Source organism: Molossus molossus, unplaced genomic scaffold (assembly GCF_014108415.1).
Source record: "Molossus molossus isolate mMolMol1 unplaced genomic scaffold, mMolMol1.p scaffold_m16_p_10, whole genome shotgun sequence".
Taxonomy (NCBI): Eukaryota; Metazoa; Chordata; class Mammalia; order Chiroptera; family Molossidae; genus Molossus; species Molossus molossus.
In genome coordinates this window covers 53,989,849-54,017,228 of record NW_023425345.1, presented here as the reverse complement: position 1 = coordinate 54,017,228, position 27,380 = coordinate 53,989,849, and the positions used below count along the sequence as shown (strand labels likewise).

At 38.0% G+C, this 27,380-nt stretch overlaps 1 protein-coding gene across 1 annotated transcript in view; it reads left to right on the top strand.

Annotated features, from left to right (window-relative positions):
* The window catches only part of PTPRQ (protein tyrosine phosphatase receptor type Q), a 213,784-nt gene that overhangs the window by 24,050 nt on the left and 162,354 nt on the right, over positions 1 to 27,380 (top strand). Inside the window, exons 10-16 of the mRNA XM_036252356.1 lie at positions 6,110 to 6,296; positions 7,673 to 7,834; positions 7,939 to 8,118; positions 8,703 to 8,810; positions 8,958 to 9,239; positions 20,783 to 20,965; positions 21,305 to 21,406. Coding sequence (XP_036108249.1) covers positions 6,110 to 6,296; positions 7,673 to 7,834; positions 7,939 to 8,118; positions 8,703 to 8,810; positions 8,958 to 9,239; positions 20,783 to 20,965; positions 21,305 to 21,406 — 1,204 coding nt within the window. The remainder of the gene's footprint in view (positions 1 to 6,109; positions 6,297 to 7,672; positions 7,835 to 7,938; positions 8,119 to 8,702; positions 8,811 to 8,957; positions 9,240 to 20,782; positions 20,966 to 21,304; positions 21,407 to 27,380) is intronic.

Genomic DNA, 27,380 nt, shown 5'->3' with positions numbered 1-27,380 from the left:
AGCTAGGTCTACCTTTTACAATTTTCTAACTCCTTCATAAAGATATTCCAGAGGTTTCTGTTTTCAGCCGTCTCATTACACCTTCTTTTGATGATTTCCCAGCTTCAGGCTCTGCTTTCAATTTGCATGACTCTTTTGCCTTGCGTTCCGCAGTGATCTCCAACGCTCTGTATTTCTAATTGCAACCATTTGTGGGAAGGTTCTTCTAGGGCTCATCACTTCTAAACTCATCTACTCCATAAAGCAGCAAATATTTCTTTTGGGTTAATAGCATCTGATTCATAATCAGAAGGAAAGAAGTTGGGATGAGGAACAGATACTCCACAGAGCTCCTGGGACAGTGATGAGGACCAGTCAATATTCCCATAAAACACACAAGAAGAAAGTCTGTCCAGGCAATTAATACTTCCAGGATATCATGAACAAGGCCTGAAGAGAAGCTGACTTTAAGCCTACATACCAAATAACAGGCTGAGAATTCCCTCACCCGTTAGACTGGTCACCACACAGGGCTTTGACCTGAAGGTCATTGTCTAAGTGGAAGGCTTTTATGGCATTTTTATGTTTTCTGTTTCTCTTTTTGGATATTGGCTCCTTTATCTTTGTCCTGAAGGCTTGAAACCTCGAGGGTAGCTCTGACTTTGTTTATACTTAACATTCAGTAGCCATTCAGTGTTAAGGCCAGTTATTTCTGCCTCCGGAGCGTGACCATCATGCATATTTCATTCCCGTGTCCCCACCTCAGCACAGAATTGCATAGTCTCTTGTCTAGAATATTGTTGTTGTCTCACTTCATTAGTTTTCCCTTGTATAACAATTTGCCACGAGCTTAAAACATCTCACATTTATCATCTCACAGTCTCCGTAGGTCAGTCTGGGCAGCTCAGATGGGTGCTCTGCATAGGGTCTTACAAGGCTGTGATCAAGGGAGTGGCTGTGTTCTCATCTGGAGGCTTGACTAGGGAGGAATCCACATCCAGGCCATTGATTTCATCAAGCCAGCAAGGATTTTGCCTTTATGCAATGAATAATGAAGAAAATAAAAAAGGCAGCTCTATAGCATTCCTACTAAATGGTTGAGAATTTAGCTTCTGCTAAAATATTTGGTCAACTCTAAATAATAGGGCATTTTCTACCACAGTACCAACTCCTGTTCAATAAACTCTAAAATATTCTTCTTCATGGTCTCACAAGTATGCATTAAGTAACTACAAAGGTATTCTGTTAGGTCCAGAAAATATATAGATCAATAAGAAAACTACCTCGTTCTTTATCTATTTTGAACTGAAATATTTGTCCTCCCATATTTACCAGTATGTCTTGTTTGTCCTCTCTAGACCTTCATGGTTGATGACAGTAACTTAGAGTTTGGGATTTGGAACAAGGGAAATGTGTTCCAGTCCTTCCTCTGCTATCACTAGCAAGGTGAACATGAACAGATAACTGTAAAATGGAGATACTAGTCTCTCTCTCTCTGAACTGTCACAAATGACAGCTCATGGACAAAAGTGTTTAGCACTGTATTTGACACATAGTACCTTTAAATGTTAGTCTTTTCAGTAGTAACAATAATACAGACTGATTTAACTTTTTATCATTTAAAGATTGAGAAACATCGTCAGTCATGGTTTCTAGATCCTTCCTATTATTGATTATTCTCCTTATATATTTTCCTGTTTGCCAGTGAGCCTTGTACTTGGCTGAGTACAATATTCCACGTGTAGTTTTATTAGAGCCAAATCAGACATAACTATTTTCTCCTTTGGTGTAGATTTTCTACTTCTATGAATGCAAGGAACAAAGTTAATTTTTAGGGGGGACTCATTCTACTGAGACTGTCATCTGAAGTACCCTAAATTCATCTCTCCATGGACTACTCTTTAGTTGAATTGCACACTCAGCTGTCATCTTGTACTTATTCAGCTGTGACATTTTCTTCCAGAAGACACCTTCTTGCTACCTAGTGTTATGAATTTCTGAGATTCTTACAGATACATATTTTTCATCCAACATATTTTTCAAGTTTACCAGTGTTTGTCCCTGGTACACATAAGACAGCCAGCTAAATATTGGCCAGTTGCTATGGAATGAGACTGAGGACAGGACTCAATAACAGTTTAGGAATGCTTGAGATAAGTTTACTCTGTTGAGCATAAAGAACACAAACAGAATCAAGCCTTAAGGATTATTTCACCCAAATAATGTGCAGAATGATACAGCATCCGCTAGGAGGTGTCCAAACATGCTAATTGCACACTTTTCTTTTTACCATTGCTTGATAACAGATAATATAAATCATGTTATAGTCTATAATAAAATATAGAACCATATCTTAAGAATAAATCTACATTTTTATTAATTTAATTCAGCACACTTCTAGTGAGTCTAAATTGATAGATATAATTTCAGGCTATGCAGAAAAATATATATTTGGGGTTTGTTTTAAATAAAATAGATAAAACTATAATGAAGATTAGTACATGTAGAATGAAGTTGGTTTATTCAGGTGGTTTTGGAATTTAACTCTAAGGACTCCTAATTCTTTCACATAAATTCCAAAGATTCCTGGGTAGCTTAGGAGAGGCCTTTTATGCTGATGAATTGTGACATTCCCTGACTCAGTTGTTTTCAGCTGGGGGTGATTTTGCTCTCCAGGAAGCATTTGGCAGTCTCTGAAGACATTTTTTGTTGTCATGGCTAGGAGGATGCTTCTAGTGGGACCAGAGATGCTGCTAAACTTCCCACAGTGCACGCAACAGCTCCCTACAACAAAAAAATAGTCTAACACAGAATGCCAATAGTGCCGAGGGTGGGAACCCTGGACCCACTCAGTGAGTCCTTAACTTTTGGACGTTGTAATGGATATTTCCCCACTATATTTTCTTGATTTCTGCTTCTGCTTTTTCTCTGTCCCCTCCATCATTTTGATTTGACTCTTTCCCATGATCTTTGATCTTAAATTTTTTCATCATTCTTTTCCATCCTTTTCGCTCTTAAAATTTTTTTCTGATTCTTTTTCATCCTTTTTGCTCTTACAATTTTTTTTCATCTTTTAAAAAAAACCTGATTGATATCTACTGCTTTTTTTAAATAGAGGCAAAGTAGGAGAAATATCATGACATGGCACACTTCATGGTAATTAGTACCATTCTGGGTTACTACAAACCCAATGTTCACATTATTGCCCAAGTTAAGAGAGTCCTTCCAATGAATAGCAGGAGTTGGGGGAACTGTAGGTACTCAGAGGCATTCAGGCCAGCTCTTACCTTGAAATGGCAATATGTCAACAAAGATGCTGAACCTAGTTAATTGATGGGATACTATGGGCTAATCTCAATAATTTATCTGACATGGGTATAAATATTGAGGGATTTAATGCCAAGTCACCGTTCAGGGGAAATGCTTTGTACCTTCTGTCGTGGTTTGTACACAGTAGGTTTGCGGAGTGGCTGATTGATAGTGGAAACAGCTGTGTGGCTGGGCATACACTATGGACTGAAACACCAGAGCATCTCTGAAATGTGTCTCTGTGCTGCGTGCGCTCCGTTTCCTGTGGAGGCAGAGCTGCGGCGAGCCCTTGGCAGACAGAGACCTGCACCTGTCCCGCACAGGCGTCCTGCCCCAGAGTCCTTAATCACAACTTTCTAGTCGGACTCACATGGGCGTCCCTTGCTTTTCACCGTAACACTTTTCTGGATACAGGTGTAACACAATTTAGATACTATCTCAAAAATATCATTTGGGGAACTGGAAATTTTCTGGAAACTTTTTTCTATTCTTTTATCTCTCAGAAAAGTTAATATTTAAATGACTTGTTTTGTAGATAATTAAATAAGTAAACTGCTTTAAATTGTCTTGCTTTCCTGAGACTTATTTTTCTAAGCATCAATCTTTTGAAAATACCAAATGCTTTATATCAATATGGAATAAAATCCTGTTTTTGGCTCCGTGAGTAAAGACAACCCCAAAACATATAAGATAATTAAAAGAAAACTGTACCAAAACTTATAAATAAATAAAACCTATATTATGAATTAATTATAAATGCTGAGAAGTTTATAATTGAGAATAAATAGGGTAATTTTCTTTCTTTCTTTTAAATAAAAGGTTGTGGAGGTGAGTTTTGAAGCAGAACTTGAAAAGGAATAGACAAAAAGAGTAGTTCTTACAATTTTTTTTTCTTTTTCTTTTCAAAACTATTTTATTTTGGAAAATTTGAGCACTCATGAAAATAGAGAAAAGGGGATAATGAGCTCCCATCATCCGTTGCCAGGACTGAATAGTTTCCAACATTCTGCCATTCTTGCTTTAACTCTTGTGTTGTTGTTGCTAATTCTGTGAAAATCTTTTATTAAATTGTTTTTCTTTATTGATTTTTAGAGAGAGAGGAAGGGAGAGGGAGAGAAAGATAGAAACATCAATGATAGAGAACATCGATTGACCGCCTCCTGCATGCCCCCCACTGGGGACCAGGCCCACAACCTGGGCATGTGCCCTGACCAGGAATCGAACCAGCGACCTCTTGGTGCATGGGTCAACGCTCAACCACTGAGCCACACTGGCTGGGCTGTGAACACCTTTTAAAATGGATTACAGTTCTGGCCAGTTTGGTCAGTGGTTAGTGCATCAGCCCATGGACCAGAGAGGCCCGGGTTCGGTTCCCGTTAAGGGCATGTACCTTGGTTGCAGTTTGTCCCTGCACCTCCACCCCCACCCCGGGGCCTAGGGCCATGTGGGAGGCAACCACTCCATGTGTCTCTCTCACATTAATGTTTCTCTCTGTCTTCCTCCCTCTCTCCCTCCCACTCTATCTGAAGATAAATGCAAAAAAATAAATAAAATAAATAAAATAAATGTCCTTGGGTGAGGATAAATAAATAAATAAAATGAATTACAGACCTCACATCATTTGGCTCCTACATGTCTAAGCACACATCTCTGAACAACACAGATGTCTTCATTCATTCAATAATTTATTACCAAACTAACAAAATGACCAATATTGTCTTGGGATCATCTAATACCTAGACCATATGCAAATTTCTCTGATTATCTGCACAACCTGCATTGGTAGGTATGCTGAAATTGGAATCAAAAGTCCACACATTGCATTTGGTTATTAAGTCTCTTAAGGCAACATTATCTTTGATTACTATTAGCCTTATTTTTAAGGTTAACAATCCGTACTACATACCTAGCAGTATTTGGCTCAAATACCCTTTTCTCATTCTGTTTCAATCAGCTCTGCTGTGTGGGGAGGGAGAAGAAAGAGTCATCTTGTTATCCCAACAAAAACCTCTAAATGTTCAGAATCTGCTCCTGATATTTTTCACTTCAAAACCTGGTGAAGTTGATGTGTGTGAAGTACATTATGGGATCTAGGAACAGTCACCTAAATATTTCTTAGGTCTAGAGCATTGGGATAGGTCGGCTATGAACCTGTTTGAAAACCATTGCCATGCAGTTTTATCCATGTCTGAAACTTCATGCGATCACAGATAAACAGCTATTATTAATGTATTATTAAGCAGTGATGCAGACCTCTCACACCTGGTATAAGGCAGTATGACTAGAATACTTACCTTTTTGGGGAGAAGCAGTTAAAATATTTTAGTCTTGAAATCTTTGCATGAGGATATTGAATTTTACAACAACTGAAGTCAGAAACAAGAGCTACTTCTTCCCACAATCCAGTGTTGGTCTCTTAAGACATAGGAATAAGCCCTGGCCTGTGTGGTTCCATTGGCTGAGTGACTTCCCATGTGCAGAGACGTCACTAATTCACCAGTTCAACCCCTGGTCAGGGCACATGCCTGGGTTGCAGGCTCAATCCCTGAGGCAGCAGATCATGTTTTATCTCTCTCTCCCTCTCACTTCTCCTCTCTCTAAAAAAAAGGAAAAATTATAGTGTGTCATAATAATGCAGGATTTTAGTAGCTCCAGGATGAAATTTGGGAATATAAAGGAGATAGGAATCATGGAAATAACATTATCTTCTTAGAAAGCATGATTCCAAAGTTGCTAGTTTCTTAACTTAATACTTGAGTGAAGTCATTATTAAGCATAATGGTTATAAACAGTCATTATAAATCACTATTTTTAATTACAGTATATGAACAACCCCATCGTTCCAGAAACCGGGAACATAGTAGAATCAATGGCAGAATTATTTGAGGGTTCAGCAGAGATATCTTCCGACCTGTACGCGATTGCTTCAGTTATGTATAACAGTCGCCCACATCCTCATTCTCCTGTGAGCAATAGAGCTGAAGACCAGCATGTAACAGGTAGGTACAGTTTTATGTCCTATGAAACTACCAGTGCTAGCTAGCACAGATATGAACCTCAGCTTAGAGTTCAACCAAATTATTAATGGTTCATGGGCTGGAGGCAGATTTTTTTCTTCTTTAACTGTTGGATAACCTCATGCAACAAATGGAAATGCCACACAGGCAGGAGCTGGCCCCTCCTAACCCATTTGACCTTCCTCCTAGAGAAAGTAGCACCCTAGAGTCTTTGACCAAGCTGCATAGACAATCAGTTATTACAGTTGCCAAAGCAGGTGTGATGGGGAGGGATTAACATATCTTCAAATCATTTACAGGCCTCACACTCTCTGCAGCTTTTGACTAATAGGTTTTCAAATGTCACTAAAGGTAAATAGGTCAGAAAGTTACAACTCTAGTGCATGCAGTGATAAACAGGTGTAGGTGCCCCAACGACATGGTGAGGCCATTAGTATATACACTTGCTCTTCAGGGTCAATGGATCTTATTGCCTCTAAAGGAAGAATGTCATATATAGCAAATTAAAAATACTTGGTTAGAAAACACAGGTTTTAATTATCTCTCTGGCTTTTCTGAAATGCTAATTGAGAAGAACATTTTCCCCTTATCTTTTCTCTGATTTGGTATTTGTCCCGTTCCATATTAGGAGTGTTATTTTATTGATGGTAGAATCAGTGAAAAATACCACAGTAGCTATATGTTTATTTCATTTTCTGATTTATTCATTTTTCTGTGCAAAGGAGACTGGGGGCAATGCTACAAATTAAGAGGCTCGTAGTTTCTGTTACAGGTGTTCCCTTACACAGTTCAAGTTTGGCCTAATTGCTGATTAACACTATTGGAAGGACAAGTTCTAAATAAATTTTAAAAAGTCTAACACTACTTGAAATCCTTGTTCAGAGAGATTTATGTATCAGTTATCCAAACATGCTTGCTTCAAAATGTTACTAGGTTTAGTGAAAGTGTAATGAATTTTGAGTTCAAATAAAAGTCTCATTTCTTGCTTTCACATTATAGTTAGCAATGACTTATGACATTCCAATTTAATATCATTGCTTAGTCCGTCTTTTCAGAAAAATTTTCTAGCCAGTCCTTTTTAGCAAGTTATATTTTCTCAAAACACTAATCTCATGTTCTAAGATAGCATAATCACTAGCAAAACTGTAGTAAGAGCACAAAATGTTTATAGATGTTGTTGGGGTGTAGTCATCATATTTATTATTAATTATACATCTGCCTTTCACATAGAGAAGGGCATGGAAAGATTGGTGAATAATGTGAAATCAGGTTTAAGATTTCACTGTGTGAGCAAAAATAATTTGATCATGAACCCAAACACCTCTTTTTTTTAAAAAAAAAAAAAACAACCCACTGATTTCAAATAGGAACTACATGGAATCAGTATATCACTGACATTGCTGCCGAACAGCTGTCTTACGTTATCAGGAGACTCGTACCTTTCACTGAGCACATGATTAGTGTATCTGCTTTCACCATCATGGGAGAAGGACCACCAACGGTTCTCAATGTTAGGACGCTTGAGCAAGGTAAGAATGCATATCCTTTGAGATAATTACCTGCAAATATTGCTCTTGCACATTATAGTACTTTTTCTTTTCATTCATATTAATTGTTCATTCTTCTTTTCAAGTGCCAAGCTCCATTCAAGTTATAAACTATAAAAACATTAGTTCTTCATCTATTTTGTTATATTGGGATCCTCCAGAATACCCCAATGGGAAAATAACTCATTATACAATTTATGCAATGGAACTGGACACAAACAGAGCATTCCAGATGACTACTATAGATAACAGCTTTCTCATAACAGGTAGAACAAAGTTTTGAATTAAAAAAAACTATTTCTATTCTAATGGAAAATGTGCATCTCCCTGTGCCTTGAACCCTGCAGGGCACATGCTTCATCATTCCAGATTTTCTTGTGCGATGCTGCCATGGACCTCTTTAGAAATGTGTGAAGAAATAACCTGATTAAATGTGTTCTCCTTCACACTTATCTATAAAGAATCAGAACCATCAGATCACAAGTATTTTAGGAATATACTCAACCAAGGAAATTTTATGTCTGATATATGGCAATAACTTGTATTGAAGGCTTGAAGGGGTGACTGGGAAGTGAATTGGCTGATATGTTTGTGCCAAGTCAACTCTACTCCTTGCAGTGTGCCAAAAATTATTTTCAGCCTCAACTTATTCCTTAAATTTTAGGAAAGAACTAAAACATCATCAACATGAGAAGACCCTCAAGCCCAAGGAATTTTGGGAGAATAGGATTATAAGGAAACTGTCCTGGGGAATCAGTCTCTCAAATAAATGATTGTCATTATGTCGAGTGGCCCTAATCTAAGAGTGGCATTTTAAGGAATTAAAACAAATTGCCTATTGTTTTTATAGGGTTAAAGAAATACACAAAATATAAGATGAGAGTGGCTGCCTCGACCCATGTTGGAGAAAGTTCTTTGTCTGAAGAAAATGACATCTTTGTGAGAACTCCCGAAGACGGTAAGACTATCAGGTGCAGTTTTAAAAGAAAAAAGCACATGGTGTTACATGCTCACTGTCATCTACCTCATGCTGCCTTTAGTATCTAAAGCCACAAGCATGAAAAAAAAAAATACACGTATTTAAAATGTTCTTTTCTTACCCCAGAACCGGAATCATCACCTCAAGATGTGGAAGTTACTGATGTTACTGCACATGAAATAAGTTTGAAGTGGTTACCACCTGAGAAACCCAATGGGATTATTGTTGCTTATGAAGTTCTCTATAAAAATATGGATACCTTGTTTATGAAGAACACCTCAACAACAAGCATAATTTTAAGGGACTTGAAACCTCACACACTCTATAACATTTCTGTGAGATCTTACACCAGATTGGGTCATGGCAATCAGTTATCTTCTTTACTCTCTGTGAGGACTTCTGAGACGGGTAAGTGTTTTGTTTGTTTGCTTAATAATACATAGTAATGAAGTAAATATGGCTGATAGTTGCTACACTGTTTCTATTTTACTTAACCTAAAACTCCTCATTATTTCATTTTCTGTAAACCAGGAATTTATTTGCTTTTTCTGGTTAAAGTGTGGGAAAAGGCTTGCCATGCAAATTTCTAAAAAGTCTGATTTGCATACAAGGGAACTCCAAAATAAAAATCAGTTAATTTTACACACAGAAGGCTTTAAGAAAGTAATGTTTTTCAATGTGCCTGAAAGTGAATGAATAACAACTTGCTTTCAAATGAGGTAAAAGCAGGGATGCACTCATAAGAATAGATTCCTCAAATAAGTGAGATCATGTGATATTTGACTTTCTGCTTGGCTTGTTTTGCTTAGCATAATACTCTCCAGGTCCCTCCATGTCATCTCAAAGGATAAGAGATCTCTCTTTTTTTACAGCTGCATAGTGTTCCATTGTGTACATGTACTACAGCCTTTTTATCTATTCGTCTACTGATAGACATTTGGGTTGTTTCCAGATCTTAGCTATTGTAAATAGTGCTGCTATGCACATAGGGGTACATATATTCTTTCTGATTGGTGTTTCAGGCTTCTTAGGGTATATTCCTAGAAGCGGGATCACTGGGTCAAATGGAAGTTCAATTTTTAACTTTTTGAAGTAACACCATAGTGTTTCCCATAGTGGCTGCACTAGTCTGCATTCCCACCAGCAGTGTACTAGAGTCCCCTTTTCTCCACACCCTCGCGAACACTTGTTGTTTGATGATTTGTTGATGGCGGCCATTCTGACAGGTGTGAAGTGATACCTCATTGTTGTTTTAATTTGCATCTCTCTGATGATTAGTGATGTTGAGCACTTTTTCATATGTCTGAATATAATGAACTGAACAAAATGATGAATAAAATTGACCCAGAGACATCGAAGTATGGTACAGACTGACAAACCTCAGAAGACAGGGTGTTGGGGGCGGGGAGAGATAAACCACAGAACTTATATGCATGTATGTGTAACCAATGGACATAGACAACAAAGCTGGGGATAGGGCGGGTGGTATGGGGAGGAGGGTGTCAATGGGGGAAAAAGGAGAAACATCTTCAACAAAAACAAATTAATAAAAATAATTTAAAAAATAGAATAAAATGACTATAAAAAAGAATAGATTCCTATACTCTAATGAGGTATGTATATAGATAGTGGTGCATTGTGGGAGCACAGAAAGGGCATGCGTGGGGAAACCTTATGAAGGAGGAAGGATTTGACCTGGATCTTAAGGAGTCAGGTGGAATGGGCAGGAAGACCTTACAGAGGCCGTACGGTTGGTGGGGAGGCGATAGCCCACCTAAAGGAAACAATGCAAACAAGGAGTTACTTGTGTTTCAGTCTCACTGATGCGACAGCAAACAGCATAAAGGAAGACATTTTGCCTGATAATGTTAGTTTATGTTTATAATCATACATTGGGACATTACTCTTAGGTCAACTTTATAGTAAGTGCTGCGAATTAAGAACTAAATTTAAAGTTACTATTTTATCCCTACATATAAAAAATAAATATTTATTGACTAGCAACTGGCTGAACCATATGGAATTGCTATTCCTATAGGCCACAATGCCCAAATATCAGCAACTTCATATGGCTCAGCCAGATCCTAATGGCTCTGTTGCTGACCTTGAGGATCAGGGACTCCAGTAAAGCAGCTTACCTTTGAGCAAAAGTATCACAGAAACTGGTCACAGAAATTAATTAAATGAGATGACGCAGTGCCCACGGAGAGTGACATTGGTTATAATTGCAGGAACAAGAGAGAGAGATGAAAAGAACATTTTTTTTTTTATCCTCACCCGAGGACATTTTTTGATGTTTTGTTCAGATAGAGTGGGAGGGAGAAAGAGAGAAAGAAACATCGACGTGAAAGGGACACATCAAGTGATTGCCACCCACACGACCCAACCAGGGCCGGGGACAAACTGCAACCGAGGTACGTGCCCTTAGTGGAAACCGAACCCGGGTCTCTCCAGACCGAAGGCTGATGCTCTAACCGCTGAGCCAAACCGGCCAGGGTGAAAAGAACATTTTTTTTTAACATTAAGAGTTCCCCTGATATTGTCCTGTTTCATTGCTTTTATAGATATTGTACTTAAGTATTTTTGGTGAAAAAATATCTGCTCTTTCCCCAGCCTATTTTTATTTTATTTTACCCTGGGCCAAGGAAAGAAACAAGCATGTTTTCAGCACCTGCAAAGTGCCCAGGGCTCTGCTATTGGCTTTCACAATTTGCCTTTTTATTCTAGAGTAAAGCATTAAGGTATTATTATCTTCATTGCCTAATGAGAAACAGAGATCTGAGAGGTTCATCCTTTCAATAAACATTTACAATATGGCAAACCATACTGGGAATATATAGCACTGTGGAATAAATATTTACCCACCTAAAGGTAATATTAATTGGTGAGTGTTTAATTGCTTAAGGTAATACAGTTGGTAACTGATGAAACTGGAATTGGAACCCAAATCCATCTGTCCATAAAGCCCATTTTCTTTCACAGTACATGCTGTTTTAGAAACGACCCATAGAGTTGGTAAATTATAAGTATATCTAAATCTTTCTGTTCACTGTTGCAGTGATATTTTGCTGTTTTGGGCTCTGAACAGTATTAGAAAGGAAAGGAACTTTTAAAAATCCTGTTGTAATATTAAACAATAGTCAAATTCATGCATGCATATCAAATGTTTCACTACTTAAGTGGTCACAGCATCAAGTACGCCTTATTTTTATGACTTCATAGAAATCATTTTTTGTTTGCTAATTATTACATGTCTGCAATTTTTTACTTAGAATTAAAAAGTAAATTTGATTTTTATTTATTTGTTGTTTAAGCTTAATTCTAAGGTAGGAATGTTAATAAACCGTAAGTGAATGTAAGAATTTAAATTGAAATATAATTTATTAAAATTTTTTTCTTTATTGATTTTAGAGATAGAGAACGGGAGAGGGAGAGAGAGAGAGAAACATCAATGAGAGAGATCATTGATTGGCCACCTCCTGCATGCCCCCCACAGGAGACTTGGCCCACAACCTGGGCATGTGCTGTGACCAGGAATTGAATTGGTGACCTCTTGGTGCATGGGTCGGCGCTCAACCAGTGAACCACACCAGCTGGGCTGAAATGTAATTTAAAATGCAAATTTTAGCCCTGGCTGGTTTGGCTCAGCGGTTAGAGCGTCGGACTGAGGACCAGAGAGTCCTGGGTTCTGTTCCTGCTAAGGGCATGTACCTCGGTTGCAGTTTTTCTCTGGCCCCAGTTGGGGTTGTGTGGGAGGCAACCAGTCGATGTGTCTCTCTCAGATTGATGTTTCTCTTTCTCTCTTCCTCCATCTCTCCCTCCCACTCTGCCTGAAGGTTAATGCAAAAGAATGTCCTCGGGTGAGGATAAAATGTGAATTTTAATTTTGGAAGGTGTCTTAGAAAATGCACAGAACCCTTTATTTATTTATTTTTTAATCCTCATCCACGGATATTTTTTGGTTTATTTTCTGATAGTGTGGGAGGGAGGGAGAGAGAGGGAAACATCAATGTGAGAGAGACACATAGACTGGTTGCCTCTCATTGACCCCAACCAAGGCCGTGGAGGAACCGCAGTGAGGTACATGCCCTTAACTGATATCGAACCCATGACTCATTGGTCTGCAGATCATGCTCCAACCGCCGAGCCAAACGGCCAGGGTAAGATAGTAAGCCTTTAACCAAATGCCTCGAATATGTCTGATCGGGGGGAACAATCACCCATGGACAGTAACTTAGATATTGACCAAAATTTTGTGTAGGAATCTATAATTTTATATTAATTAAAATCATGTCTTAATTTATCTACATAACATGAAAACTGTGTATGCCAAATGACAATCTTTTGGCATATACAAAGTAACTTCCCACTTTCTCTTTTAGTATTATCATGAACTAAATTATTTATTTTTAATTTTTACCTAGATTTAGCTTATTTAAACTAACTGTTATAATTACTTTTTATTCTCGAGTTATCTAATTTACACGCTGCTCCTACGACTGGGAGCACCGTGCTGCTTCAGAACACTGAAGAGCGCCCCACGACTCTCCGAACCCGTGAGTCATCAGGTCGGTCTCCCTCCGTTTCCCTAAAGAGCCAGCAGCGGCTCTGCTACTGGACAGGGACCGGCCTGAAGCAGCTCTGCCTCCGGCAGGCCTGCAGTGTGTGGGTTCTTGACTTTGTGCAGGAAAGATGTCACAGCACAGGTCCAGGTGATTTAGCGAGTCCATTTATTAAAGCTGGGCACGTGAAATAAAGGAGGGACCTCAGGCAGACCAGCAGCAGGAGAGCCTGGCTGGGGCTCAGCTGTGGCTCCCTCCAGACGTGACAGGAAAGCAGGGAGCCAAGGCAGGGCTGTAGCTCACTGGGAAGTCAAAGAGAAGGTGGCCTTGGAGACGCGATAAGGGGGTCAGCCTGGGTTGAGCTGCCACTGCCCACTGCTCCCTGGTTGCGAGTCTCCTGAGGACCCTTGAGTTTAGGAGAAAGTAAAAAGTCTATGCCCAGGAAGGGGATGGGCATGCCCTAGAGAGAACCAGCATCGAGTCTTTGTCCTGAGGGCTTTAGATCTCTCTCTCTTTTTTTTCCCCTTGTGGGCAAGAATCTTAGGGGAGGGTTTCAGCAGAATATTCATTAGCTTTCTAGGTGTATTTTTAATATACTGATATATCAACATGAGTGTATAGAGGAGTTTGGAATTACTCCATGGTCTGTTTTCCCGTTTATCTTGGACCTGTTGGGTTTTAATGGGGTTTTTGTTACTTGTTCCCCTGACTTCATCTGTTCTTGGGTTCAGCTGGCACAAATGGCATTAATTGGGTCTTTGTTCTCTATTTTTCAGACCAGGGTGATTTAAGCTATGTTTTATCTGGTTAGGGAGGGGAGGTATAAACCATTTGCTCTCAAGTGTCCTTGGTTGGTGAGATAAGGTCTTTCGATTCACCAGCTGCTATAAGTTGTTCATATTGTTTGGCCTTGTTTAATTTTCTTGTCTCAGTTTCCCCATTCTCCTGGCCCAGAAATTTTCTTAGCTTCTTTTTTTTTTATCCTCACCCGAGGACATTCTTCCATTTATTGTTCAGATAGAGTGGGGGGAGAGAGAGGAAGAGAGAGAGAGAAAGAGAGAGAGAGAGAGAGAAACATCGATGTGAAAGGGACACTTTGTGTGGTTGCCACCCACATGACCAAACCAGGGCGGGGAACAAACTGCAACCGAGGTACGTGCCCTTAGCGGGAACCAAACCCGGGTCTCTCCAGACCACAGGCCAATGCTTAACCACTGAGCCAAACCAGCCAGGGCTTCTTAGCTTCTTAGTATCCTGCCACAGCTATCCTCTCAGGATTAATGAATAAAAATGTAAAGAATATCAGCCTGGGTTATAAATGCATATTTATATCCTAAATACTGGTGGTAGACAAGGAACTCCAGAGGGACAACTTAGAATATGCCAATGAGAATTCTTCAAAATCAAAAATTATACTGAGTTATAAAATTCAAGCTTAGCATCACTAATTCCTTTTTCCCCTTGCTATTAAAGAGCTGTTCAATTCAATTTTCCCTAGTTGTGAGCTTCTCTCTTGCTTTTAATATATTCTGTATCATATTGAATATATTTATTCATTCATTGAACAGATTTTTATGGACTCCATAGCATGTACTGCAACTCCAGTAGGCACTGTGGATACAACAGGAAATAAGACAAAATTCCTACCTAATGGAACTTAGCATTCTTAGAAGGACCACAAAAAATAAGCCAGTAAACAAATAATGCATATTACTTTTAGTAGTGGTAATTTCTATGAAGAAAAATTATGAGGTAAAGAAGAGAGTTATAAAGTGGTGAGTAGCTATTTGAAATAGAGGGTTGAGAAAATACTAATTACTAACTCTCTGAAATACTAATGAGTTATGGTATTAAATTAGATGAGAATAAGGAAGAGAAGTGTTTCAGAAGGAGGAATATCAATTGCCAAGTTCCTGAAGTGACAAGATACTTTATATACTTGAGTTATGGGGAGGGCATTAGCAGATGAGAGAGACAGACAGACAGACAGACAGACAGAGGTGGGTCATGCAGATTTTGTGTATGTGTATGTGTGTGTGGCACCAATGTAAGAAGTTGGGTTAATTTTAATGGGAAGTTATTAGAGGATTGTGAGACAAGAACCTGGTATGATTTGCAGTTTTAGAAACTGCTGCTGAATGTGCTGGATCGGGGAGTAAAGGGATGAATCAGGATCACGAGGTTTTTGGTCTGAATATCTGGGTGAATAAATGATGGCACCATTTACTTAGATGGGGATGATAGGAAACAGGTCAATTCGGAGGAATTCAGTAGTTTTGTTTGGAACCTGTTTGAAATATTCAACCGCCCATCATGAAGACAGTTGGATATATGTTTGAAAGTCAGGGAAAGAATCCAGAGTTGAATATGTAAATTGAAGGCATCACCATATCTCTGATATTCAAAGTCAAGGGATGAGATGAAGTCATATCAGGGTGAGTGTCCTAGAGAGGGAAAGAAGCATGCAATTATATCCTGGGGCAACATAACCCGTAGACTTTGGGGAGGCAAGGAGGAGCCAGTCAAGGACTGAGCGGAAGTGGCCAGTGAGGTAGGAAGAAAATCAGAACAAGAACATATTCTGGAAGGCAAGTGAATAAAGATTTTCAAGTAGAAGGAATATATTTCTTATGTCAAATGCTGCTAACAGTGAAGGAAGATGAGACACATACAATTGGTTAATAGTTTGGCAAGATAAAAGTCACTGATGACTTCACAACAGTAGGTTTCATGGAAAAATATGGGGGAAAAAAAACTGAAGGGGGACTAAGAGAATGCTAGGTAAGAAAATGGATACAAAGAGTAAAGACATATTTTGAGGAGTTTTGATATAAAGTGAAAGAGAGAATGAAGCAATGGTTGAAAAGACACATAGAATCAAGAGTCCTTTTTATTTTTTTACTGTGATATAATGTGTGTACACATGTATATAATGATATAAATAATTCAATAAAAAATAAAGTATATAATCCAACAGAAAGGGAATAAGTTCAGGTCTAATGCATTTGACTAGATAGAATGGAGCCTCGTGCAGAAGTGGGGGGCTAGGACTTGGAAAGAAGAGAAGAGAAGGCAATGAAAGGAAAATTGGTAGGAAGATAATGCAGTTCTCTTCTGAATGTTTATATTTTCTCAGTAAAATGAGAGGCAAGTTTATCAGCTTTGAGTGAGGAGGGGGAGGGTATTGGAATCTTGCAGAGAGAAAAGATGGTGAAAATACACACAACAGTGAGAGACTGAAATATATACTCTGTCAGGCCATGAAAATGATTTCCATTGAGATTTGAGGTTATAAATTTAAATGAGACTTGTCAGCATGAGATGGTGTTTTATTCAGACATTTTCAGCTGTTAACATTGCCAGTGTGAAACCAGCACTCAGTTTGGTTTAAACCAAATTGGAATTTTGCCAGGGAAGTAGGCAGAAAAAGAAGTGGATGGAGATTGCTAGGGAGTGATGTTAGTGACAGACACTGGACTCTGAATTGAGTAAGCAGGGAGATGATGGAGTGATGAGGATAAAATAATTGACTTGATGAGGATAAAATAATTGTCCGATTGGCAGAACAAGTCAATAAGCTGGAAAGATAGAGAGGGGTTGCCATAGAGGAATATTGACAGTTACGGATAATGACAAGGTCTCGGGTGTTGTTATGAGAGCTAGTGGTTAAGGTGAGGTAGAGGAAAAGACTGTTGGACTTACAGAGAGCAAGGAATGCAGACCCCAGGAAACTGGACAGATCGTTTGCATCGATGTTGACATCTTTAAGAGTGATAGAGAGAAAGTTACTCATCCAGGTGATAAAAATTTTAAGATGTTTGGAAAACTGGCAGAGTATCACCAGATGACTGTCTTAAAGCAGTGTCGCTCATGGAATTTTTCAGGAAGGAGAAAGGAGAAAGGGGAAAAGATCTTAATATGACAAAGAGGAGCAATGATATAACTATTCAACTCCCAGGTCCTATGGTTATAGCGATTATGCAGAATAACAAATGGCTGCCTGGTACCCAGGAGGGCTGAGATGTAGTACTCTCAGCAAGTCCAAGATTTCATGGAGAGCCAGAAGGTTAACAAAGCATTCAGAGTAGATTTGGGGTGTTTGGGAAGAGATAGTAGGATTATATTGCTATATCAAACTATGTCCTGATTTACAAACCTTCCAACATTTTTTGAACTATCAACATTCTTTTTGTTTTATCCTCATCCGAGGACATTTTTTGTTCAGATAGAGTGGGAGGGAGAGAAAGGGAGAGAGAGAGAGAGAAACATCGACGTGAAAGGGACACATCGAGTGGCTGCCACCTGCACAACCCAACCAGGGCCGGGGACAAACTGCAACTGGGATACATGCCCTTAGTGGGAGCCGAATCTGGGTCTCTCTGGACCGCAGGCCAACGCTCTAACTGCTGAGCCAAACCGGCCAGGGAAAACTATCAACATTCTTATGTCAGTTTTTTTTTTTTTTTTTTTTCTATTAAGTCTGCCTTAGATGTGATATGCTTCATAGCAGGTAACAACTGGCGGGGGGTATCTATACTTTCAAGACTTCAGAATTTTATGTGTCGACTTTATTAAATTTATTAGTAGCACTTTTATGTCCATTGTATTTAGAATACTAATAAAAAAGGATCTTTATTTTTCTTTTGAAAGGAAGGAATTTAATAGCAGGACTCTATAATGGCATACTCTTTACCTATTTAGTTTATATTGTTATTGTTCTGTGCAGGCGATATTTAAACATTATCTTTGCAACTGTGGCTTTTTCATTCCCATGATAATACACACACACACACACACACACACACACACACACAAGTGTAGATATATAAATATGTGTGTGTGTATTTTTTTTTTTTTTTGCTGAGAGTGCATTATTTAAATTTTCATTTATTGAGGTTGTATTGATGACATTCTCTGCTCTTGATTGTTTGAATATGTTTTTATTTTACTCTTATTACTTTTTCTGGGTATAAAATTTCAGTTGTTTTTTAATTATTGTCTGTTATCAGTCTAACTGTCATTCCTACATAGATGATAAGTCTTTTTCTGGTGCTGTTAAGATCATCTCTTCTTTGTATACTATATTTTCACAATGAAGTGTCTAAATATGATTTAAAAATTTTCCTGCTTGGGATTTATTGAAATTCTTGATCTGAAGTTTGATATCTTTTGATGATTTTGAAAAGTCTCAGCCATTATCTTTTAAAATATCTCTTCTTCCTCATTTATCATCTTAGACGTTAGTATAACCTCTATGTCTGCCATTTTATATTTTCTTTCTCTGAGCTAAATTTTGATAATCTCATCAATGCTATGATCCTTTTCACTAAATTTCTATCCTTATCTAATCTGCTTTTATACATTAAGAGACTTTTAAATGTAGTTATTTTGTTTTCCTGTTCTAGAAAGCTTTTCTGATTCTCTATCAACCTTGCTTGGTTATTTATATTACTTATTATATTTAAAGAATTCTCAGTTCATATTTTAAAATTTGTTTTATTTATGAAAATGTACTAAACATTCATATTTTTATTGTTTACTAAGTTCAATGGCTAGTTTTTTGACGTTTGATTCGTGTTTGTGTGTGTGTAAGTATGTGTATATTATTTTTTCCTTTTTCTTTGCTGGCTTTACCTATTGGTACCTGATTTGCTTGGGTGTTTAGTGATTTTATCAGTAAGCTCATAATCCTTGAAACTTTATCTGTGGGAAATTTATGTGGCCCAAGTTGAAGTTGAGTTGCTTCAGAGAAGTTTCATGTTTACTTCTGCTATTTGCTTTAGAATGGTAGCAACTCAGGATTAAAGATTTGTTTTCATTTAAATTCTGAAGAAGAAGTTTTTTTCAGGCTATATAGGCAGCATGGATTTGGGCCAAATAGGTTCATAGGAATAGACTTGCAGTTCCAAAACTGCATAATTTTTCTTTCTTTACCACCACTTTATCAAGAGAAAAAAGTTCTCTTCTGTCCTCTTTTGTAGAGTGGGTTTACTCCCTACCCCTGAGAGTGAATCAACTACATTGTACTAGTCCAAGAGTTACCACTCACAGTGAATTTCATGGCATTCTGCAGACTAATTCAAAGTGTCCCCTAGAGTTGTCCAATATAATGGTTCAGGTTGAAATTGCATTCTTACGAGGTTCTAGCTGTTTATCCAGGGAGATCCCTTACCTTTCTTCTGGTCTACGTCTCTCTGGTACTCCACACAGCATCAATACAGAAACTCAGCCACCAGGATGGACCAATATCCTCCCAGACAAAGCTGGCTTTAGTACCAACTTACATCTTAGGATACCTGTTTTTACTGTATTTTTGTTGTTGTTTTATTTTACTTTATTTATTTATTTATTTTTATTTATTTATTTATTTATTTATTTATTTATTTATTTATTTATTTATTTTTGGCCACTACAGATTTCTTACTTTCCTGTCAACTTGGCAAGCAATTGAAAGAAAAAAAAATTGTTTTAATTATTTCAATTAAGTTAGTCATTCAGTTTAGAGTATCTATTTTGTCAGAAATTGAATCCCACATGTAGTGTTGGTATTTGAATACATATGCAGAGAACCATTTTAGACCATGGCATTTAATAGAATTAAAATTTTAGTAGACACAAACAACTAGTGCTTTTATTTATTTATTTATTTATTTATTTATTTATTTATTTATTTATTTAAATTCTCACCGGAGGATATTTTCCTATTTATCTTCAGATACAGTGGGAGGGAGAGAAAGGGAAAGAAAGGGAGAGAGAGAAAAACATCGATGTGAGCGGGACACATTGACTGGTTGCCTCCTGCACGGCCCAGACCAGGGCCGGGGATGAACCACAACTGAGGTACATGCCCTTGACCGGAGCCAATCCTTAGACTCATTGTTCCACCGGCCCATGCTCCACCGCTGAGCCAAACCAGCCAGGGCACTAGTGTTTTATTTAATGATACCCTGCATCCTTAGAAAACTGTTTTGCTGCCAGGTCATACTGTGTGGCATTATATCTAGGAAAAATTACCTGCCTTCTTATAGACCATATTTTGAATCAAAACTAATTATTAACCTTATATACATAATTAATGAAAAACAGAATCATTTTAAGTGTTTTCCGATTCTCTTTCTTTCACCTCTGTGTTCTGCAGTGTACTAGAACTTAATCTAGCTATAAGTATTTTAATAAAAATAACATCCTGTAAGCATTATTCTGTAAAATCAGTATGAATTTTCTTTTGAGATGACACTTTTTATTATGCAGATTTTAGTGTATAATTTATCTATACCTTACTTCATTGAGGATATTTATCACAATCATATCCTAGTGCACTTGGAGGAGAAGTTCCGCAGAATAGATTTTTAGGATTTATGCACTTATTTTATTTTTCTCTTCTTTTAGTGCCTGATAGTGCACCAGAAAATATTACTTACAAAAATATTTCCTCTGGAGAGATTGAAATATCATTCCTTCCCCCACGTAGTCCCAATGGAATCATACAAAAATATACAATTTATCTCAAGAGAAGTAATGGAAATGAGGAAAGAACTATAGACACAACCTCTTTGACCCAGAGTATTAAAGGTAAAAATATGTATATATGGTTGGATGTTTACATTTATATTGAGAGTGCCCACAAAATATTAGCTGGTTCTAAATGTTAAGTGTGAGTAGTTTTATACAGGCGATGACCATTCTGACTTTTTGCTTAAATAAGCTAGGAGTTCATTTCAGGTTACATGAAAGAATATTCTAAGTCAGTCCTTGTCCACATTATCCTCTATCATTTTGTCTTCATAAGAGGACTTACTATTTCAATGACCTACATTTTCATTTCATTTTTACTCTGGAAGATTGTTAAGAGATATTTGCTATTAAAGGATATTTTGTAAGTCTCAACTTATCCATGTTAATTCTACTCAGGACTGAAGAAGTACACCCACTATATGATTGAAGTGTCTGCTAGCACACTCAAAGGTGAAGGAGTTCGGAGTGCACCCGTAAGTGTACTGACAGAAGAAGATGGTAAGTATGGCAATAGATAGTGACATACTTTCAATCCATCCTTTTCAGAAAACGTGTGTAGATGAAGACAGAATGCGAAAAATCCCCTGCCTGGGTGTCAGTTGTGCGCCATGCCAGCATTGCACAGGCTTCGTCGTCGGGTGTAGATGTAGCTAGCAGGTCAGATTTATGTTCAACATAACCAGGTGCAACATGCTTTTTCTACTGTTCTGGAGTCATGTGCACTGTAAAAAATCACTAATATTTCTATTCATCAGAATTTTTAAGGCTAAGATTTTGAATTGTTTTGAACATCAACTAATATATTCATTATTATTGTGGTTTTCAACTTTTATGTTTATAAGAATAGACATTTACATAAGTTTTGTAGCAGATTCTGTTATGTCAATCTGCAACAGTTTTTTGTCGCATTAGAATTAGTTTAATGACTTCAGACTATTTTCCAGGTTTGCTACATAATTTGCAAGATGTCATTCCTGAATGTTAATAACCTTCCTATTGAATATTTAAACATACACTTTCCTAAGCTAAATAATATCAACTTTCCTCCTGAGACCACTTTACACCAGTACCTCACAAAGTTAGAGCCATATGTCATGCTAAGAAATTACTTTTGAAAAATATACCTGGATTTAGATTTGCATTTTATGTTTAACACATTGTGTGTTTTGGGACTATTAATTTTTTCTGTAAAAGGATGCCCTATTGCCATGAGGGTTAGGCCTGTATATATCATTAGTATTTATGGGTATCTGTTTTTCTCCTCTCTTTCAAGTTTTCCAATCTTCAACCTAGGTTACACCCTGTTCAGATTCTAGTCATTCACCAGGACAAAGTGCATGGTACACTTCTCGAAGGAAGACTTTTCTCTGCATCCTTATTATTTTATTCAACATAAAAAGTTTTCGGAGTCCTCTTCTCCCATTTCAGGTCTCCCATGGTTTCTTTCCCCTCCACCAAATTACTCACTAAAGCATGGTAGTAGGGTGCTGTGGGATTCCCCAGCCTCTAAGTCTTCTCAGAGGTTAATCTTCCTTAGTCATTGCCTCTACTTACTATGCTTGTTTCTCCACCAAAATATATCTGTCCAAATTTGTATTTTTAAATAAAAATTTGTTTCAATTGCAGTTTACATTCAATATTATTTTGTATTACTTTAAGGTATACAGCATAGTGGTTAGACAATAATCATATACTTACAAAATGTTCCCCTCAATCTTTCCAGTATGCCCCTGGCGCCATACATGGTTATTACAGTATTATTGACTATATTTTCTATGATATCGTTTACATCCCCATGACTGTTTTGTAACTACCAACCTGTACTTTTCAGTGCCTTCATCTTCTTTACCCAGCCCTCCACCATCCTCTCCCCTCTGGAAAACATCAGTCTGTTTTGTGTATCTATGAGTCTGTTTTTGCTTTGTTTGTTAATTTATATTGTTCTTCAGATTCTACATATAAGTGATATCATATGGTATTTGTCTTTGTCTGACTGACTTATTTCACGTAACATAATACCCTTTAGGTCCATTCATGCTGTCACAAATGGTAAGATTTTATTATGTTTTTATGGCTGGGTAATATTCCAGTCATCTATTGATGGGTACTTGGGTTGGCTATTTAAATAATGCTTCAGTGAACATAGAGGTGCATATATTCTTTTGAATATAGTGTTTTGAGTTTCTTTGGATATATATCCAAAAGTGGAATCGCTAGGTCATAAATAAGGCTGTTCCATTTTTAATTTTTTGAGAAACCTCTTACTGTTTTCTATAAAGAAAACCAACAGTGCATGAGGGCTCTCTTTTCTTCACATCCTTGCCAAAATGTGTTGTTGTTGATTTATTGATGATAGCCATCAGAATGGCTACTGTCAATAAACTTCAAATCTATGGACACAGCACAAACAGTGCTAACAAAGCAATCCATAGAATTACAGGCTTGCCTCAAGATACAAGAAAAGTTTAAAATAAATAATCTAACAATATACCTAAAGGAACTATAAAATAGAACAAATGAAGCCCAGAGTAAGTAGAAGAAAAGGAGTAAGAAATATCAGAGCAGACAATAAGTTAGATAGAATCTAAAAAATACTGAAGATCAATAAAATAAAGAGCTGGCTTTTTGAAAAGATAACAAGACTGATAAACCTTTAACCAGACTCATTAAGAAGAAGAGAGAGGACCCAAATAAGTAAATTCAGAAATGAAAGAGGAGAAGTAACAACTGACACCACAGAAAAAAAAGGATTGTAAGAAAATATTATGAACAACTATATACCAACAAATTGGACAATCTGGAAGAAATGGATAAATTCCTAGAAACATACAGTCTTCCAAAACTGAAACAAGAAGTAACAGAACATCTGAACAGACCAATTACAACTAGTGAAATCAAACCAGTAATCAAAAAACTCCCAACAAACAAAAGTCCTGGCTTGGTTTTACAGGTGAATTTTACCAAACACTCAAAGAAGAACAACTGTTGTTCTCAAACTATTTCAAAAAATTCAAGGGGAGGGAAGATTTCCAAGCTCATTTTATGAGGTCAACATTATTCTAATTCCAAAACCAAATAAAGGAAAAAGTATAGGAAAGAAAGTATAGGCCAAGGAAAAAAAGTATAGGCCAATATTCCTGATGTACATAGATGCAACAATTCCTAACAAAATATTAGCACAGTTAATCCAGCAATATATTAAAAAGATCATACACCATGATCAAGTGGGATTTATTCCTGGGATGCAAGGTTGGTGCAATATCTGCAAATCAATTAACATGATACACCACATAAACAAAATGAAGGATAAAAATCATATGATCAAATCAATAGATGCAGAAAAGCATTTGACTAAATCCAGCACCTATTTATGAAAAAGATTCTTAACTAAGTGGGAATAGAGGGAACATATCTCAATATCATAAAGAACATGTATGACAAACCCACAGCTAACATCATACTCAGTGGATAAAAACTAAAAGTATTTCCCTTAAGATCATGAACAAAACAGGGATATCTGCTTTCACCACTCTTATTCAATGTAGTTCTGGAAGTCCTAGCTTCAACAATCAGGCAAGAATTAAAAATAAAAGATACCCCAATTGGAAAGGAAGAAATAAAACTGTCGTTATTTGCCCACTTCTTTATTTCTAATCTAACTAAACTGTTCTGAAAATGTGAGATCTTAGGAACCTACCTGTAAGATAGTAACAAATATATATTTCAACCAGGTAGAGCTTTTACCTCTCAAGTCAGTAGTTTCAAATTATTCTATGCATCTGAATACCTGAGCTGTTAGAAAACAGAGAGTCAAGATAAACTTTCATCCACATCCTTGGCCTCATCATCAGTATACCTGCTAAGGATCAGGGTGAAGAGTGAGACCCCCTTACAAAAAATTGCAAGGAAATTGAGAGTGTACGAAGTCCTGAGAAAGTTTGCTTTACTGGATATTAGGAGCTCCTGTCCTCATGAGCTTTCAGTTCAGTAGAAGAGGTATGCATTTAACAAATGTGTACACAAATAATGTTTATAATTCTAATTACTGGTATAAGTGTTCCCCCAAATTATTCACCAGGAAAAAGAGGTACTGTAGCTATTCTGAAGCCGCTGAGGAAGTTGTGTGTGATGTGACTTGAAGGAAGATGAGGAAACAGTGGGGGAGGGGGGATAGATAGGAACGTCATCCAGGCAGTGAGAGCTGGAGCTTCTGAAGACTGTTCTCATTATTCTCATGCTCTGTCATGATGAATCGGATAGAATGCAAAAGACACTGCATTTATTTGACTAATTTTAAAAATTGGAGGAAGGAAAAATGGCGGCGGAGTGAACGGAGCTACACAGACCGTCTCCCAGAACCAAACTGGAATTACAACTATAACACAGACAAATCGACGGGAAAAACCAACAGAAAAGCAGCTTGCGAGGACCATACAACGAGGGACACTGACTCCATCCCGGTAGGCTTGCGAAGGCGCGAGACGGGGCTGGGAGCCCACGGTCGGCAGCTCGGCAGCGGCCTCAGCTGGGAGCAGCGCCCTCGGGTCACACTCCCAGGCGGCTCCACAGCGCAGCCGGGACAGAGGCTGAAACAGCCACAGCCACTCACCTTGGGCTCCGGCGGAGGGAGGGCGGACTGGACTGGAACTGTGTCGGGACACTCGGGGTTTGGAGGCGCTCAGAGCTTTGGCTGAGTGCAGCCACCCAGGACGGTGGTCACATTGCTCCTTCCCAGGGCTCTGAGACAGGCAGCAGCCCCTCCCTCGGAGATCCAACCCCACCCTGTGGGCCATTGAAGTGCTAATTGAGGCTCACTAACAACCAGCATCTGCCCCACCCTCGTGAAAGCCCCTTGGCTGAGCACCAGAGGGAGTTTTTCAATCAACTGACAACCCAAAACTCATCAATTAACCTAGACTGCTAGCCTCCAGGCAAAAAGCTAGAGGATAACAGTACGTTTCCTGGGCTGGCAACTTTAACCAGGAAAGTAAGACTTGACAGTGGTGTTCAACGCGGGTCCTCCCTCGCTCATCTAAACACAGGAGAGGGAGCCACAAACAGCAGAACACCAACACCCACAGGGAGAACTTGACAGGCTCCAAAGCCCACATTGATAGCTAAAATGGTGAAACACAGAAACAGAAGCCAAATGAAAGAGCAAGACACCTCCACCGAAGATGAGATCAATGTGGAGCAATTAGGCATGTTAACAGAGCTAGAATTCAGAGCCATGATCTTGAGGAAGCTGAACAGCATGAGTAAGGACATAGAGACACTGAAAATAAGCCAAATGGAAATTAAAAACCAACAAGAAGTGATAAAAAATGACATATCCGAAATGAAAAACACATTGGAAGGTTTAAAAAGCAGAGTAGGGGAAGCTGAGGACCGGATCAGTGAATTAGAAGACAGGGTAGAAAAAATCAACCAATCAGAAAAACAAAAGGAAAAAACTATTAAAAAACAGGAAGACAGCTTAAGAGAACTATGGGACAACTGGAAACGTAATAATATTCGCATTATAGGAGTCCCCGAAGAAGAAGAAAAGGAGCAAGGGATAGAGAATATATTCAAAAAAATAGTGACAGAAAACTTCCCTAATTTGGTGAAGGAAGAAGGCATTCAAGTTCAAGAAGCACAGAGAGTCCCAAGTAAGAGGAACCCAAACAGGCCCACACCAAGACACATAGTAATTAAAATGCCACAAATTAAAGACAAAGAGAGAATCCTAAAAGCAGCAAGAGATAAGCAGCAGGTTACCTACAAAGGGAACCCCATAAGGCTCTCAGCTGACTTCTCACAAGAAACACTACAGGCCAGAAGAGAATGGCATGAAGTAATCAAGGTCATGAAAAACAAGAATCTGAATCCAAGACTACTCTACCCAGCAAGGCTATCATTCAAAATAGAAGATCAAATAAAGAGCTTCCCAGACAAAAAAAAGCTAAGGGAATACATTAGCAGCAAACCAGCACTGCAAGAAATGTTAAAAGGACTGCTGTAATTAGCAGTAGAAATGGGAAGAAAAATAGAACCACACTAAACAAAAATGGCAATAAATAAGTACATATCAATAATCACCTTAAACGTAAATGGATTGAATGCTCCCATAAAGAGACACAGAGTAGCTGATTGGATAAGAAAGCATGACTCATCTATATGTTGTTTACAAGAGACCCACCTCTCAACAAAAGACTCACATAGGTTGAAAGTGAAGGGATGGAAAAAAATTTTCCAAGCAAATGGAAAGCAAAAAAAAGCTGGGGTAGCAATTCTCATATCTGATAAAATAGATTTCAAAATGAAGACCATAACTAGAGACAAAGACGGCCACTACATAATATTGAAAGGATCTATCCAACAGGAAGATATAACCTTGATAAACATATATGCACCCAATATAGGAGCACCAAAATATATTAAAAATCTTCTGGAGGACTTCCAAGGAGAAATCGACAACAATACAATCATA